The 18,834-nt window shown below is 41.1% G+C and overlaps 2 protein-coding genes across 2 annotated transcripts in view; both read left to right on the forward strand.

The window, feature by feature from the left end:
* DYNLT2B (dynein light chain Tctex-type 2B) overlaps positions 1–2,872 on the forward strand; it is a 66,108-nt gene extending 63,236 nt beyond the window's left edge. Inside the window, exon 7 of the transcript XR_009451844.1 lies at positions 2,802–2,872. The gene's annotated coding sequence lies outside the window, so the exon portion shown is untranslated. The remainder of the gene's footprint in view (positions 1–2,801) is intronic.
* The window catches only part of PCYT1A (phosphate cytidylyltransferase 1A, choline), a 35,127-nt gene extending 16,475 nt beyond the window's left edge, over positions 1–18,652 (forward strand). The window contains exons 2-8 of the mRNA XM_059687504.1: positions 2,802–2,901; positions 9,054–9,170; positions 9,824–9,975; positions 11,971–12,049; positions 12,490–12,632; positions 14,007–14,195; positions 15,025–18,652. Of these exons, the coding sequence (XP_059543487.1) occupies positions 2,802–2,901; positions 9,054–9,170; positions 9,824–9,975; positions 11,971–12,049; positions 12,490–12,632; positions 14,007–14,195; positions 15,025–15,231 (987 nt within the window). The 3' untranslated portion in view covers positions 15,232–18,652. The remainder of the gene's footprint in view (positions 1–2,801; positions 2,902–9,053; positions 9,171–9,823; positions 9,976–11,970; positions 12,050–12,489; positions 12,633–14,006; positions 14,196–15,024) is intronic.
* Positions 18,653–18,834: the final 182 nt, after the last annotated feature.

The following is an 18,834-nucleotide window of genomic DNA, read 5'->3' on the forward strand; positions in this document are numbered from 1 at the left end:
ATTTGCTTACAAAGTTCTGGGAATGATTAGAATGTGATCACACTGCATCATGTGTGGAAGTTGGTTCTGTTGTTTTGTGGAGTGACTTTCTGCAGCAATTTGTGTGTATGTGTTTTTTTAATCTTTATTGTTGAAAATATTACAAAAGGTCCTCCTTTTCTCCCCATTAACCTCTTCCAGCCTGCTTCCTTCTCCCCCCACCCCCAGGCCCTAACCATCCCATTGTCTATGTTCACTAGTTATGCATATATGCATATAAGTTCATTGGTTGATCTCTTCCCACCCACCCTTCCCTGCCTTCCCTCTGAGTTTCAATAGTCTGTTCATGCTTCTATGTCTCTGGGTGCATATATATATATATATATATATATATATATATATATATATATATATATTGACTTCAGAGAGGAAGGGAGAGGGAGAGAGAGAAACATCAATGATGAGAGAGAATCATCAATTGGCTGCCTCCTGCATACCCCACACCAGGGATTGAGCCCGCAACCTGGGCATGTGCCCTGACCGGGGATCAAACCCTGAGCTCCTGGTTCAAAGGTCAATGCTCAACCACTGAGCCACTTCATAGGTCAAAGCTCAACCACTGAGTCATGCCGACCAGGCTCTGGGTCTATTTTTGATCATCAGTTTATTTGGTTCATTAGATTCCACAGATGAGTGAGATCATGTGATATTTATCTTTCTCTGACTGGCTTATTTTGCTCAGATCCATTCATGCTGTTGCAAATGGTAAGAGTTCTTTCTTTTTTATTGCTGCATAGTATTCCATTGTTTAAATGTACCAAAGTTTTTTTATTCACTCATCTGCTGGTGGGCACTTAAGCTGTTTCTACATCTTAGCTATTGTAAGTTGCGCTGCTATGAACATAGGGGTGCATATATTCTTTCTGATGAGTGTTTCGGGTTTCTTAGGATATATTTCTAAAAGTGGGATCACTGGGTCAAATGGAAGTTCCACGTTTAATTTTTTGAGGAAATTCCATACTGTTCTCCACAGTAGCTGCACTAGTCTGCATTCCCACCAGCAGTGTACTAGGGTTCCCTTTTCTCCACAACCTCACCAACACTTGTTGTTTGTTGATTTGTTAATGATGGCTATTCTGACAGGTGTGAGGTGATATCTTATTGTCATTTTGATCTGCATCTCTCTGATGATTAGTGACTTTGAGCATCCTATATAATAAAGAGCTAATATGCTAATTAGACTGGACGGTGGAACAGCCTTCCGCACGACCTTTCGGATCAGCCAGTGGGTGGGGGCCAGGGCTGCAGGGCCACGAGGCAGCTAGGGCGGAGGCAGCAGGGACCGTGAAGGCCTACTTTTGCACGAATTTTGTGCATTGGGCCTCTAGTTTTTTTATATGTCTCTTGGCTTTCTGTATGCTCACTTTGGAGAGGTGTCTATTTAGGTCCTTTGCCCATTTTTAAATTGGATTGTTTATCTTCCTTTTGTTAAGTTGTATGAGTTCCCTATACATTTTGGAGATTAACCCTTTATCAGATGTATCATTGGCAAATATGTCCTCCCATGTAATGGGCTCTCTCGTTAATCTGTTGATGGTTTCTTTTGCAGTGCAGAAGCTTTTTATTTTAATGTCGTTCCATTTGTTTATTTTCTCCTTGGTTTCCATTGTTCTAGGAGTTGTATCAGTAAACATATTGCTACAGGAGATGTCTGAGATTTTGGTGCCTATGGTTTCTCCTAGGACTTTTATGGTTTCACGTCTTACATTAAGTCTCTTATCCATTTTGAGTTTATTCTTGTATATAGCGTAAGTTGGTGGTCTAGTTTCATTTTTTTGTATGTACCTGTCCAATTTTCCCAACACCATTTATTGAAGACTCTGTCTTTGCTCCAACATATGCTCTTTCTCGAGCAGTTTTAACACCAGTGGGTTGATGTTCTGATGTGCACTAATCCACGTCCCAGCCGTGTGCATTTGTTTACCTCTGGTGACTGGTGAATTTACTAAAACTATTAAGAATAAATTTAAAATGATTTTATTATTTATTTATTTTTTTAATGATTTTAATACATATAGAACACTTTCCTGTGAAATTAAACTTTTCATACATATTTAATTTTAGTTACACAAATGTGTCTATATAAATAAAAACAGGTAAATTAAGTTATCAATTTTTTAACATATGCATTCAGAAAACCTACTCACGTACTAGTAAGAGACTTTTGGCCACCTCCTGACCTGAATTAGTCCATTATATCGAGGTTTTACTGTAATTGCCTACAATTCATATAACTTCTCTGAACCTCATTTTCTATTATACTACTTGCTTCACATGAGCATTAGAACATATTTACAGTGCAAAGCATTACACAATGATAATTGTGCTTAATAAAGCACACAGGAGGTGTTTGCCTTCCCAGTCTACTAGGTGAAGTGATTTGAAAATGCGCTTATGAACCTTGGCAACTTAGTCACATAGATCCGGGTTGGCTGTTCTGCCATGCAGCAGAGGAGCCGTCATTCTGGGCCCAGTTAGTTGGGACTGTTCCCAGCAGTCTTGTTCAGTCTTTACCCTGAAATCATTAGCAAACCATTTATCTTTGACACTGTGATTTGTCCATTAGGTGAAAGGTTGCAACTTTCACTTGTCATTTTGGAAGACCTTTTTCTTTTCTTTTTTATGTTATGAAGTTTTAGGAGGAATTTTATTCACAGTATATTCAGTAACTAATTGTTCTTTAAAGCTGCCATTTTTTGAGTATTTCAGTTTGTTCCATTGAATTTAACTGTTTTTTCCCCCTTCACTTTCCTCTTCTTAAGGGCTTACGGCAGCCAGCTCCTTTTTCTGATGAAATTGAAGTAGACTTTAATAAGCCCTATGTCAGGGTAACTATGGAAGAAGCCAGCAGAGGAACACCTTGTAAGTAAATGCCCTATTATTTTTGTTTGTTTGTTTTTAGCATTCAGTTATATTTATCAAATTTATGCCCACTTTCTATATTCTTCCCTCAGTTTACCTATAAAGACTAGTTGGGACAAGGGGGAATGAGTTCCTTCTAGCTCCCTTGCTGTTCTTTTGGGAGGATAACTACTCCACAAAATTTCATTTTTTTAAATTATGTTAGGCACTTGTTTCCCAGGATGTTATCACAGCTTTGAGATATAGTAGTACATATTTGCTTCTTGGGCTGTTGTCACAGTTATGAGATATAGCAGAGCTGGACTTTAACCTTATCGATTTTTACAGAGGTCCAAATAATATGTCAGGCTATCACATTTTTAATAACCTTCAAATTGTTCCTCAAATCTTCCTTTCTATCAGTAAGTACCCTAGCTATTATGCTATTAATGATAGAAGACAAAAATATCTCAAGTTCAAAGATACTCATCGCTTAATTTTATCTTTCTTGATATTATCATTTTCCAGTGTTTTAAAGACTCACTTTATTATTTTCAAAGCTCATACTCTTTATTTGTATGCTTAGTTTACATAATATATGTATTCTAGATACTCAATTGGTTTTAGGGATCATCATAAATAGGAACTTCCATGATCATATGTTGTGAATACAGTCTTATAGGCAGCTGTTATTACTTCTTTTTTTTTTTGTTTTTTTTTGTTTTTTTTTGTTATTACTTCTTTATAAATTCTTCAATTCTCCTTTTATTCAATCCTTCTTTATTTTTTTCAATTACTATAGTAAATATTTTGTCTACTCTGTAAACATAGGTCTTGACTCAAACTCAGGCAAGCACTAGGGAGTAAGAAGCAGCTATAGCCACAAATCTTTATGGAAGACCAGAGGCCCAGTGCACGAAATTTGTGAATGGGTGCAGTCCCTAGGCCTGGCCTGCGAGCATTTGGCATGGAAGGGCAGGTCCTAGCTGAACTCTGGGCCCTGGGCAGCACCGGGGCCCTCAGACCCCTGTGCACCCCCCTCCGCCTGAGTCACAGCTCCCAAGTCCCCACGCGGAGATGCAGTGAGCATGGCCAGATGCCGGGGACTGAGGTGCAGCATGGGCCTCTGGGCTACCCAGTGGCACCGCAAGAAAGGTGGGGGTGGGGGGTGGGGGGTGGGGCGAAGCTCGCTCTCTCCTTGCAAACTGGCTCCTGTGCAAACCCACAGGGATCCTGACCGGCCCCTGTGGTCCCGGTGGCTGTGGCCTGGCTCACCCAGAAGAGGCTGTGTGGGTGCGGGGCGGGCTCCTCATGGGTGCCCAGCGCCTGAGTGCAGGGGTTTCCTGGTGCAGGAGCCCTGGCATCCCGGGAGAGGGTAGCAGGGGGAGTGAGAGCGAGCTCAGTGGACACCCTGCATTCTCAGCACACCTCCATCCCCATCACCCCCGCCCCCAGGTAGCCGGTGAGAGGTTGCAGCCCCCTGCCCAGGCTCCACAGGAGGTTGGTCGCTGCCACCCACCCCCAGGTCCCCATCCCAGCCCGGGCCAGCCCTGATCCTATCAGGGCCTGCCGGCTGCTGGTGACCATCTGTGGGTTGGTTGATTGGGGCCGGGACCCCCACTCAGCTCCCTCAGTGCCTGGGAGCCGGGCAGAGGACCCGCCCTTCCCCCTGACCCCCCCCCCCCCCCCCCGCCACTGCCACTGCCACTGGTCGCCATTTGCAGGGCAATTGGACCCCTGCTTGCACCCGCCTTGGCCTGGTGCTGCCCGCTCACCTCCTCCACCATCCTGCCATGGGCCCACTCTCGTCAGGGCCCATCAGGGCCGGCATCGCCTCCTCTGCCACCCGCTGCCACCACTGCGTTGCCAACTCCCACCATGTTCCGTGCTGCCCCTGGTGGTCAGTGCACATCATAGCGAGCAGTCGACCTCCTGGTCAAACAACTTGCATATTAGGTTTTTATTATATAGGATATTTGTGGTTACTTCTTTTTTATATATATATTTATTGATTTCAGAGAGGAAGGAAGAGAGAGAGAGATAGAAACATCAGTGATGCGAGAGAATCATTGATCGGCTGCTTTCTGCATGCTCCACACTGGGGATCAAGCCCACAATCTGGGCATGTGCCCTGGCCAGGAATCAAACCATGACTTCTTGGTTCACAGGTCAATGCCCAACCACTGAGCCACACTGGCTGGGCTATGGTTACTTCTTAATTATGTTAGTATATTTGCTCCCTGTTGTAACTGAGGAATAGTGAAATGCGAATAGAAATGAATGCAGTACAGTCTCAGGCCAGGGATCCCAATACCCCTTGACTATGTCTTGGCTCTATGGAGTATAGTTTTGGATCCTCAAAATTTCAAAGAATGCTTTCCTTTTGCGAAAGTGTTTATACATGTTGATTACAACCCTTCTGATTCATGATGTGATGTTTTGGGTTTGTTTCCCCTTGTCTGAGGGATAAAGGCTAATGGAGCAGGTAAAATGACAACACGGAAAAACATGTGGCTATTTGTAACAAGGTGTAATGCTCGCAGGTCAAATTTCAAAATGCCACCAAATAGTACAAAGGTCATATTCAGATGTGATAGCAGAGTCTACTGAGGGCAAGAACTTCCATGCACTCTAATGACACAGTTTCAGAATTCAGTACCTCACTCACTTCTGACCATGTTAGTTATGTTACCCACTTGAGATACATAACACATATGTGTGTGTAGATGTGCTTTTCAGAAGTTTGGAAGCCTATAGTTAATAGGTACTAACTAGTAAGTCTAATTTTTTAAAATTTAGAATAATATAATTTTACAAGTAGTTCATTTTTGAGATAATATACTTTATAGTCTCTTTATTATACTATCTGCAACAAGAAGTTAAGGTCCATAGAAACTTAAAAGTAAAAGCTCCTCTACAGTAAAACAAATAATTAGTGATAAAATTTAAGCTAAAACCTATGTTTTCCCATCTTTGTGTTCTTTTCACCCTAGAGTGGTGTGACTCTTCATAGACATTAGTTATTAACAATAGAAGACCATTGGCCAACTGGTTGTATTTTAGGTGGCACATATAGTCACAAACTAGCCTATAAAGTTTGCTAGCCTAATTCTGTCTCCAGTGTTTCTCCTGTATCTCCTTCTGCCTGTTCTGTTTTATGTTAAGTAGCCGAGTAACTGGTTGAATTCATGCCAGTGCTGGCCAACGGAATAGCCAGCAATGAATCTGCATATAACATGCCATAGTTGGTGAATTTTAAACAAATAATTAGCACGAGGGGGCATTCCTCTCTCTGCCCCCAGGTTTTCACTTGGGAGGTTAAGGGAGTTCAAGAGGGAAGTTTGATCTAGGAGAAAACTCACTACCCAGAGAAAAAACAAATATGACTTGAGAAATAAGATAATCTCTTTTGAAAAAAAAAGAAAGAAAGAAAAATCAGTGATATGTTCTCTGGGAGAAAGGAAGAAAAAGCAGAGTCTGAAGGACAGTGGAAATCTGTTGGGGACAAAATAGATTTGGTGATAGGTATTTGAAAGAATATATCAAAAGAAACAATAAATTGAAATGCAGGTCTTTTGGGCCTAAAGGAGAACATCTTGTTTGTTAGCTAGCAGTAGTGAAAGGACTGTTAATTTGTCATTCAAATCAGGACCATTTTGAGAATTAAAGGGTTCATGCTTAATAATATGCTGAGACAACAGGTGTAAATCAGAGGCTAGTTGGTGAAAGAATGGATAACTTGTACTTTGTCCTCAGATTTTCTAGTTCAACATTGCCCTCTTCTGGTTATTTGGTTAATATACCAGCCTGGTTTCACCAAAGACTGGGGGTTAAGTCATAGGGAATAGAGAAGTTGGGAGGTTGGGGAAACACTAAAGAGGGCAAGAAGCACATCTGGCATTGGTCTGACAAAAAGGATTCAGTGGCGATGTGGCCTAATATGGGGTGATGAGCTTCTGGCAAATAGCCATTGCATCAACAGCATTCTATGCTATTTCCACTGTCAGGAAATCTCACTTTGCCCTTGATGAATGCTAATGGCAGAAAAACAACAAAATATTCTTAATTTTTATATTCTATCCTTTGTCTTTAAAGATCAAGTAAAGTGAGATCATAGCCACTCTGGACTTGTTTAGGAAAGATGGAAGTCTGTTAGTTACTTCATGGTCATGATTTCTAGGATGTAGATGTGAGATTATATCACTCAGATTTTGTTTTGTTTTTTGTTTGTTTTGTTTTGTTTTTTATAGATGAGGAAACAGGCTTAAAGAGGTTAAGAGTACAGAGGAAAGAGACTAGTTGGCAAGCTTGAAGTATAACCTTTCTGACTTTTTAGTTCATCGTATTATTTCTCAGTTTTTCATTGTATTGGTGTATTTGTTTTATTTAAAAATTTTGTCTCTTATATTATAAAATCAATACATTGCCATGCTTAACATTCATAAAGTACAAAAAGTTAATATAGAGTGAAATATCTTCCTTTCACCACTGTCTCACAGCCACCCAGTATCCCTTTTATGGGCAACCAGTTTTACCAATTTTTGTGGATATATAAACAAATAATCTATAAATCCTCCTACCCTTTTAACGTGGCTTGGTATATTCAGCCTTTCATTGAAACTTAGGTTGTTTCTTTTTTTTATGATAGTTTTTTGTTTTGTTTTTAAATATATTTTTATTGATTTCAGAAAGGAAGGGAGAGAGAGATAGAACATCAAAAATGAGAGAGAATAAATGATCGACTGCCTCCTTCCTGCACACACCTTACTGGGAGTTGAGCCCACAACCCAGGCATGTGCCCTTGGCTGGAATTGAACCTGGGATCCTTCAGTCCGCAGGCCGAAGCTTTATCCATTGAGCAAAACCAGCTAGGGCAAAACTTAGGTTTTTTTCCCTAAACTTCTTGCTATTACAAACAATGCTGCAATGAATGATATACACTTTTACATATATATCTGTGAGATAAATTCCTAGAATTGGAATAGCTGTGCCAAACGGTATTAGCATTTGTCATTTGACTTTTGATATATATTGCCTAATTGCCCATCTTAAGTTGTATTAATTTATATTTCTATCAGCAATATATAACTTCTCAGTTTAAAAGCTACTTGTTTATGGATAAACCTATCTGGAAAGAAAAGTCCATAAGCTTCCTGAGAACCAGTTTCCTCCCCCTTGATTCAGGGTCTTGAGTCAGAAGGCAGGAGAGACAGGTATCTGATCCCCGCCTTCAGTATATCTGATGAGTCTCTGGCCCTTCTTTCCCAGAGTGATATAGACAATCCTACTGTTATATTCTGCTGCTACCGTGAAGTAGCTTTTCCTCTATTCACATAGTAGGAATATGGTACTGGGACTAGTCAGAGTTATCATTTGAAGCATGATGAACCATTATGTCAATTTACTCTCTATGTGTTTATTTGGATTTGGATTAGTCTTACGGTTTTTCTTTCTAGTCCACTACCACACACAAAAAATTGACAATCAGTTCTTTATTATTCTCACTAATGGAGAGAAGAATATTTATATAGTTGATTTTCAAATACTTGGTATATCACCCTCTACTGAGAAAGTATAACATCATGCTCACTGTCAAAGAGAAATGCTTGAAGGAATTCCATCTGTTATCCCAGAGCAGGTATTGAGGGTGAATCTGGGACTAAGGAGCAATAAATTGATACCTGGTACTTACCTTCCATCTTTCTTAATCTCACCTTTCTGGATCACTCCTTACTCTCTGGGTAATAGTATAGAGGCTTATTTTCAAAGCAAAGCATTAGTCATTGATATTCAAGGCAGCTTGAAAATGAGAGAGCAAACAGCCAAATTATATTATTTTGTTCATATGTAACTGAAGTTTAAACCTGAACTGAAGGTGAGGATTTTGAAGTTTTGGACTTACCTGTTGTATAACTCTTCCTTTTCATATCTAAAAATAAGAAAAGATAATCATGAAATCCAATTGCCTAAGCAGTTTGATATACCCACACTAACCGAGTTCATGGACATGACGTCAAAAGGTCTTTGTCGCCAACGACGTCTGTGATGTTACTCCTCACAACACCTTAGGAGAGGTGTATGCTGGGATGGAATAGTCACACAGTGCCATTTCCATTTGTCGAATGAAATATTGAATCAGTGTATTTTTGTGATAAATTTTCTTTTGGATTTAGGTGAGCGACCTGTGAGAGTTTATGCAGATGGAATATTTGACTTATTTCATTCTGGTCATGCCCGGGCTCTGATGCAAGCAAAGAACCTTTTCCCTAATACATACCTCATTGTGGGAGGTAAGAAAACATCTGATGACTTTAGGTGCTGCCCAGAAAAAAAATTATAGTAGTCCTTTTCTTCTACCTTTATAACCTGAGTATATATTGGGTCTTGTTTTGTTTTTTAAATGAAGGATCTAGTACAGCCTCTCTAAAACATGACGTATACGAACCTGGAGAGAGAACTTCCAAGCTCAGTGACCTGAGATGTCCAGTGTTTATCTCACTGTTTTTAGCTGAATTTCTGTAGTCACAGGAGACCCCTGTTGCCTATTTGAGAATGACATTCACTCTGAATTTCAGTTTATGATTTTGAATCGCCTGAATTACAAAATTCAGCTTAACAAATTTCATATGGCCCAGTCCAGTCTTATAAAAATATAATAGGAAAACATCTTATAAAACTTAACTGATGCAGAAATGCATGACAGGTTTATTTCAAAGCCTGTTGGAGCCTCTCTTCTCCAAAGTGTGAACATACTATTTAGTGAGCGTTGCTCCTGAAGGTGTATCTTGGATTAGGGAAAGCAGTCACCCAGACTGAGCTACCCTGCAGAAGATTTGTCTCCAGGTGGGGAAAATGTTACAGCTCCAGGGAATGGGAGAGGTTGGTGACTGAGCAGCAGTCAAGCGAATGGGGGCTTTGACTTAACTCTATGATGCGGACTTAGTTTGCAGTGATGAGCTAACGCACAACTTCAAAGGCTTCACGGTGATGAACGAAAGTGAGCGCTACGATGCAGTGCAGCACTGCCGCTATGTGGATGAGGTGGTGAGGAATGCCCCCTGGACCCTGACACCGGAGTTCCTGGCAGAGCACCGGGTGAGAAACTGTGCACCTGCCACCTTTCCCCGTTCTGGAATTTCTTCAACTCTTGGGGCTGCTGGTACTTGGACTAGTTTTCCACTAGCCTTATTTTACTTCTACCTTCTATGTAAATTTCACAATGAGGAGATGACAATGATATTACTACTACTAATAGTCATCCCTGACATTTATATGGGGTTTGATGGTTTATAAGCACTTTTAGATACATTATATTTCATTTTCTCCCCATAACAATCCTGTTGGGTAATTATTATATAAGAACAAGGCCAGGAAGACTAAATAATCTGGTCCAGATCACACTGTAGCAGGTCACACTGTAGAAATTGACTGCTTCAGGTAGGTGATCCCCACCCACCACCACACACTATAGTTGTCCATCCTCATAGCATACCAGTCTCTTTAGAATAGACATAGCCCCAGCTACGCTTTCCTCACATTCCAGGAAATAAGACAGACACAGACTACTCTTGTGTTGACTAAAATTTAGTTTCAGGGCTTTGATTTTGGGCTAGAAGTTGTGTGCAATCAGAAATCAGGGAGATTTCTCACTATTGCTCAGCAAGTTAGTATTATAAAGCCCCTTACCTCCTTTTAATTATCCCACATTAAAGCAACAGGTTACCTGTAAAAGGTAGTTACAAAAGATAAGAGGATTTATCAGGTCAGGTTGGAGGCCCTCAAGCCTGAGAAACCCACAGCATATGGTCAGTTTTCTACAGAGGTGTATGGAATGTTGAAGGTGAATTGTTCAATGAAACAGAAAGGAACAGAGGCAGCCAAAGTGCTTCAAAAGCAATACTTTTGAAGGATAGGCCTGAAGCTAAGGGGTATTTGTTAAAACCATTTTGGATTAGGACACACCTTTTACAGTTCTCTAGCTTTTCTACGTCAGCACTTAGCGGTGCCAAAGGTAAGATTATTCTCAGTAACACAGCCAGGCAGGCCCAGGCAGAAGAAGTTAGAGGAACTTCCATTTTGCTTTTCTTCTTGTTAGCGGTGTATTTATGGGTAATTGAGATGTTAGCTGAGAATCCCTGACACAGTCCTGATGAGCACATTTCACACCACAGTGGCTTCTGGGAGTTGGGTGTGGTGGTATTAGCAATTATATTAGCAAAGGGTCTATGTATGGCCTCTTCAGGAAGGAGTAAGTAGGGTTTAGCATATTTTTCAGAAAGATTATTGATCCAGTGCCAGTGGTCTCTTCACTGTTGCAAGAGGTATTGACACTAGTAAAATGGTAGATCCTGAGACCTAAAGATCTTTTATGTCTTTGGATTTTCCATTTCTCAGGAGTATAGATGTGCCTATTCTAATAAAAGCATTCTTGGTTGCTATTTTTATATTCCCCTCCTCTCCTGGTCTGAGAGAGAAACCAGTTTACAAATAACCTCTTTCTCAGACTTCCAGAAACTTTATTTGATGAATTCTTATAGGCCCAGGAGGATGATATGTCCTTCTTTCCTCGCTGCCATACACTAGCACACCCAGCCCAATTTCGAAGCATGGTGACTGGTATACAGTGTGAAGGCAGCACCTCTAGTACACCAGGAGAAAGAGCTGAAAAGAGAAACTTGCTGACTTCATATTTACGATCCATAAATAATTAGGTTGAGTGGCTTATGAATGAATCATGGAATTAATGAGTAAAACAATGAGAAAGAGAAAATGTCCAGCCCTGGCCAGTGTGGCTCAGTGATTGAGCTTTGGCCCATGCACCAAGAGAGTGCCAGTTCAGTTCCCAGTCAGGGCACATGCCTGGGTTGCGGGCTCAATCCCCAGTAGGGGGTGTGCAGGAGACAGCTGATTGATGTTTCTCTCTCTCTCTCTCTTTTCCTTTCTCTCTAAAAATAAAATAAAATAAAAAGAGAAAATGTTCATTTGAGGCATGGCCTCCCCTTTTTGTCCTTTTTCTGAGCCTGAGAGTTTGTACTGGTTCTTTCTGCATAGCAGGTATCTGGGTTATAAATGATGTTTCCTTATTTTCAGATTGATTTTGTGGCCCATGATGACATCCCTTATTCTTCCGCAGGAAGTGATGATGTTTATAAGCACATTAAGGAAGCAGGTGAGTAAGCTGATGTGCGTATTCTCACTGTGATGTGTACAGTCTCAGGGGCAGTGACAGAGATTCAGCCACATGACTACTCCACAGAAAAAAGTTTATAACCTGAGAAATTCAACATCCACTTTCAGGTCACACTTTGGATAAGAGGATAAGGCGAGCATAGCACTGAGACCCATCAGTTCTCAGACTAAACATCTACTATTGATATTTCTCTTAATTTCAGGAATTTCTCCAGCCCCATCTTTTTCTTAATATTAGGGCCATATAGCCCTTCCTTTCCTTAACTCCTTTCCTTTGATTCATTCCTCCTTCTGTATGTCAGTATCTCCAGACTTCCCTTAGTAATAGGAAAGGAAAGGAATGTTGCTCCCAGTTTCCATCTAGTCCTGCTGCCTGAGCTAACCGGAATGTCACAGTGTTTGTATGTGTTTTGGGGTTAGGCATGTTTGCTCCAACACAGAGGACAGAAGGTATCTCCACATCAGACATCATCACCCGAATTGTCCGGGACTATGATGTGTACGCCAGACGGAACCTACAGAGGGGCTACACGGCAAAGGAGCTCAATGTCAGCTTTATCAACGTGAGTTCCGACCTCATCCCAGAGTTCCCTGGCCCGAAAGACACACACTGCCTCCTCCTTCATCTGAGCTGAACCTACTTTTCAGTTTGCTGCAGTTATTTCCTCCAAAAGCTCATTGAATTCTTGCAGATAACACTATGCTGAGCTCTTCACAAATATAAAACAGAGGCATCTCCTGCCTTTATGGTCCAGTATTAATACATTGATATAAAGACACACAGCCAATTCAATAAATGAGAATTTGCAACTTTAAAGTCTAACATGTATATCAAATACATTAATAGTGGTTCTTAGCTTTTTTATTTATTTGATGTCCTTTTGAAAATCTGGTAAAAGCTATGGATCCTCTCCCTGTGTGGGTAGTGACACACATTTTGCATGCCATTTCTCAGGACATATAGACCTAAGTTTTAAAATTTGATTTATAGAAGCAAAGTTTACCTTAGCTTAATATTATCCTTTAGCAACAAACTGCTATACATTTTGTGTATATAAATTATATCTCTATTAAAGTTTATTTAAAAAGAAAGCTGCTAACTATGTCTTCTACATTAGTAGCTTACCAAGCTTCCTTACCTGTTCCTCATTCTGTGAATTATGACTAGGTGAAATGGTTTCATCTGAATATGATTTATCTATACAGATAAACCCTAGCTGTTGTTAACCGCCTACTATAGAACCTTTTCTCTTTTTTCAGGTGTTTAAAAATTTAAACATACTTCCTTACTCCTCTATGATTGGGAAATTATGAGAATATTTTTCATTTGACTGAAGACTCCTCCTCCCCATTTCCCTTCCTTAGGGAAGTTGGTAGGACCAAAGAGTATCATCTTTATTTTGTGAATGAGCAAGCAGGCCTCCAAAAACTAAAAACAACTCTTTTAAAATCATAGAATAAGCCAGTGGTAGAGGAGAAAAATCCAATACAAAATGAACTAAGTGAAGATCTACTACTTCCACTTTCAACCTATTATAGTGGCTTATTCTTGGCAATATTCTTCAGTGATCTGGTTCCCTTTACATCTCCATCTAGAATGTGGTTTGGGTTATGTTGGGCATGTTTATGTTCTAAGTCTATGTTTTATCTTTAAAAATGTTACTTCATTTGGTTGCATACATGTTACTGGGCCTACCCTATATATTTAGTTTAGTTTGGATTCCCATGATGTTAGAATTATCACATTTTTGTATAAGATGACCATCCAGAGCATATCTTACTTGTTATGCTAGAGAAGTGTGGAGTAGATTAAGCAAAGTGAAATTCTAAAGACTGAAAAGAATGTCAATAGAGTGATGAACCATGTTTCTTTCCTCCCTTTGGTATGGAAGGTCAGAGTGGGTATTATTTCTTAAAACAGTTCTTTCTTTACCTAGGAGAAGAAATACCATTTGCAGGAACGAGTTGACAAAGTAAAGAAGAAAGTGAAAGATGTGGAAGAAAAGTCAAAAGAATTTGTTCAGAAAGTAGAGGAAAAAAGCATTGACCTCATTCAGAAATGGGAGGAGAAATCCCGAGAATTCATTGGAAATTTCCTGGAAATGTTTGGTCCGGAAGGAGCACTGGTAAGTTTTTTCCAGCTGGATAATTTAGGGAATTTTAGGAATATGTAGGGAATTCTCATGCGGTGGAAAAAATTATAGAATCCTTGAGCAGAAGGGGACATCCACATTCAGAAGTTATCTGATCTGTTCCTCTTATTGGGCAGAACTATATTTCAACTATTCCCCCAAAGTTCTTTCAAATCTTTACAGAAAGAGGTTACATATTCTCCTAAATAATTTTGCCAGCTGTCTATCAACATCCAAATCTGGTGACAAGGTAAGTAAGTAGCCTTGCCCACTTCAACACTATAGTTTTAGATAGAAGGAAAGGAAAGAACAAAGAACAATAAAAAGAAAGCTGCCTCCACTATTAAACAGCTGCCTCAGGATCACTGGGTGAGGTGGGGATTCTGTCCTTGAGGAATAGCCAGGTTTCTTCAAGCCAAATAAAGGGAGTATGTGTAGCTATTCAGCAAGTGAGCCCTCGGTTAGATGTCAGGAAGGATCTAGATTATTCAGGGAAAATATGGAATTTCCTTTTCAGAGAACTCTAATACTCAGGAAGATACCTTTTGTCTGTGTTAATTCCTTTGTTTGTGCCTGGAGCCTGAACTACAAGCCAAGTAGGTTTTTAAGAATTCCTTTGACATAGAAGTCAGGATTAGGTGACTAGATACAAACTTTAGATAAGCTGTATAACATAGACCACTTTAGACAGAAAATTACTTAGAAATATAGTGACTTTTGACATTGCAGAGGGCACTCGTGATCATGTGAAGTCTCAGACATGCCAGTGGTGACTTAGTAGGATCCATGGGTTTCTTCTAACTCTTCCTTTTGGTCTCCCCAGAAACATATGCTGAAAGAAGGGAAAGGCCGGATGCTGCAGGCCATCAGCCCAAAGCAGAGTCCCAGCAGCAGCCCCACTCGTGAACGCTCCCCCTCCCCCTCTTTCCGATGGCCCTTCTCTGGCAAGACTTCCCCTTCTTCCTCTCCAGCAAACCTCTCCAGGCACAAGGCTGCAGCCTATGATATCAGTGAAGATGAAGAAGACTAATTTTTCAGCCCTCCTTTCCTCTCCCCTCCCTTTGTCCCATCACCTTCAAAAGCTCTGTTGAATTCCAAATTGTGATCCCAACAATAAACCTAAGGATGGCTACAAAGGAAAGACAATTGGGCCAGAGGACCTCAGACGGGGGGACCAGACAGCCCATTCTCCAAGAGATATCACCCACCCAAGGAGGAGGCTGACTACACCCTAGAGGCCTTGTCTGCATCCATATACCCTCCTCATTGACTTTGCTTTACTGTTTATGTTCATATGATCTTGACAGGGAAATTACCATTTTTATTAATTTTTAAAAATTAGTCTTTAAAATATAGTAAATAGAACTAATTATTATTATTTTTTTTTTGCCCCCGAGGAGTGGGCAGAAAGAGGTGGTGTAATACCCAGAGGCCTTTTCTTCCCAATAACACTATAAGTGTTTGCCTTCTGTTCTGAGGCAAACTGGCTTGCCAAATAGTTCAAGCAATAAGCCATGCTGATGGGTGATTTTGGGGTAGGGGGTGGAATATAATTTTTATTTCCTTGAAAAAATGCTAAAAGCCGGGTAATAGTTACAAATCCCTAACGGTACTGCTGGCACATGTGTCAATGTGGCTGTGGGAGAAGGTGGTCTAAGCCAAACTTACTCCCTGAGGAGTTTCTTGTTGGACCCACTGGGGTCCATGAAGACACTGACGGGGTTGGAACCAGAGCACATGGCATCAGCTGCGGCTTTTCCGGCTTTTCCGCTGTATTCATCTCAGAAGACTCCGCGGCCGGTTACTTGGGAGCTCTTGTCAGTCTCTTCCCTGTAGTCTACCGCTAAAGGAAGGAGCACTTCAGGGTTACTGTGATTGCGGAGGGGGTGGAGCAATACTCAGTCCTACACAGTCAGTTTAGATTCATTTTCCCCCCAGAGTAAATCCCTGGCCCTGCTACTCCTATTTCTATGCTTACTACCTAGCTTTTTACAAAGGATACTTTGTAAATGTCTGTAATCTGAACATGATTTGTTAATCCATGCTGCTCACAGCCATATTGGATAGAGATTTGCATAGACCATGGACACAACCGCATAAGGAAATACCCACCTTCCTATCTTGAACTCTGCCCCTCTTAAGAATGTTCTTGACTGGAACCAGTGCTCCACACGGTGTTTGCTTTCCTCTGAGAGTGGCAGCTGGCAGGGACTTTCTTTCTTCCAGGGCCCCTCCAGCGAGGCACAAAGCAAGGGCTCACATTACTAGGATACAGTAGGTTCTCTCTCTCCCCCACGTGTGCCTGCCTGGTGGTCGGCAGGGGGATCATCCCTTAAATCTCACCTCAGAGAATGCTGAATCTTCTCACTTGCTATTGAGCTTGAGCTCGTCTTACACCTCCAGCAGCCTACAGCCGCGTGACTCAGACCATCATCCATCAGGAATCTTGTAGCTGTGTTCAGGGGAAGACTGCTTATGTCCAGGCCCCATCCTGTCACTCATAAATACCCCTTGTGGGGGTGGAGTTTTAGTGTTTTCAGCTAAGAAAACCACATTTTATCTTTTCTTGCTCCTCTGCTAGGGCTGCGAGCATCTCATAGACATCTCCCTTTCTGGTAAAACCTGCCTGCCTGCACACCAGGACTACCTAGGTTCTGAAAACTCAGATCACCCAGAGGCAGAGCACGGCAGAGTAGAGGGACAAAGGCGGGGAACCTCTTGTCCTGATGGCTTATGAAAACTGCATTTCTAACTCTTCTCATGAAGTGCTGTTTTTACTATCAAATCTGGTTTACATGAGCTTCGGCTTGGAATCCTTTTCTTTTTAAAGGTGAAATTAATCTTGGCCTACATTACTCAGCTTCATAACTTTTCTGCCTTCTTTGGGAATTCTGTCTATTTCAGTCTTACACTCCCAGGTATAGAAAGGCAACGACGTCAGCACGGAAGCCCACACTTGTTCCCTTAAAGTACACATCTTATCCAGTGTATTTGGAAAGGGAGATGCCCAAAGTGTGGTTTTCCTCCCTGTAGTCACTCCTCTCAAGTACGTTATCTGGGTCTCAAATCTTTGGGCCCTCCTCCTCTGCTCTGTCAATGGGCTGCTTTTGGCATGCTGACCCTTGTGATAGGACCTCCAGCCGATAAGCTCTGTGAGATGGCTAGGGCCGGCATGTACACAAGTTCTTAGAAAACTCCCTTGCCCCTTTTGGTGAGCCTCTACACTACAGCTTCAGTCTCCCAACACTAGTATATCTTCAAATACTTTTGCCTGAAAGCAAAAACTTTTAAGGTGTGGCATGTTAGCTGCTTTGAGATAAATGTGACCCTAGGTGCTGGATAAAAACGGGTGGGTGGAAGAAACTGTTGGTATGATGCATTATTTGATAATTTGTGCCTAATTAAATGTGGTTGGCACGCCACAGCCATACCAGTGACTTGTAAATCTTCTAACATTAATGTTTGAGGTTGTGGAGCTGTCACCCTGATAGGCCAAATGAGGCAGAGATGGGAGAGCCTTCAGAGTTGGATGGCCCCAGGGCCTGTGCGCAAGACACAAAGAGAATGGAGAAGGAAGTCCTGTCAGTGCTAAGGAGGCGCCATTTCAGCAGTTTCCTTGAGATGGGCTGGGCAGAAAGATTGCTCTCTGCATATACTAGACTCAGTAGCACTTGAAACTTCAGAGGAATAGGAATGGATGTGTTTACTGCTATAGTTGCTTCTGACAGCTAGAGTCAAAGGCCACTATTTTGCTGAGGTTTGGGTAAGAAAGTCGGGGATGTGAGGAAGTTGAAAATCTAGAAGAGGAGAAGAAATATGAATGAGGTCAAGAGAATTTTTGACCTTTTCTGATTGCTGATAACTTCTTGGGCAGCTCCTGAGCTGCATTTTTTAAATTTCACTTGTGACCACACAGCTGGTCAGGCAGCCTCTGGGTATTCCCTCTACAACAGCCCTTCACAGTGCTTTTGTTGCTCTGTGCCTGTATTCTCTTGATTTGTGGGTAGCTTTCGATTTTCCGAAGCTCATTGCCTTTTTAATCCTGTTCCAGATCCCATATTTAAAGTCTTTCCAAATCAATTATACTTCACTGCTTTTCTTTTAATTCCCTAAAAGCCATAGCTGCTATCTTTTCTGTCAGCACACACTCTTACCAATACATATAGGAAAAACAAAAGAAAAACTCCCTTAATGTTTTTAACTAATGGTATTTTTTTTAAGCTTACCAATATAAGTATTTTTGAAGGTTATATTTTTCAAAGTCATACGATGATTGTTTTTGTTTTCTCTCATAGAATAGATTGTCATGGGATAGAGAGTAGTCCCTGGCCTCTATTTTTCCAAATAAGTAGAACATGTTCTTTGGATTATGCTATTAGATGTTAATTTTCTTTAAAAGAAGAAAGATTTTCTGTCTGCCAAATTTATATATTAGTACTCAGATTGGGTAGCGAGGTTTAACACTGAGGATGACTCGGGTTGTGTTTCTTTAGGTTTGAATAGGATTTCCCACCCTTTTTTGGAAGCACTTGACTGTTTTGAACACAGAGAATTGGTTGGATTATTTGTATTGAGGAACCTGGGTGTGGGGGGTGGGGGAGACAAAGTCTTGGAAAGAAATGCTGGCCTCGGC

This window comes from Myotis daubentonii, chromosome 3 (genome assembly GCF_963259705.1).
Source record: "Myotis daubentonii chromosome 3, mMyoDau2.1, whole genome shotgun sequence".
NCBI lineage: Eukaryota > Metazoa > Chordata > Mammalia > Chiroptera > Vespertilionidae > Myotis > Myotis daubentonii.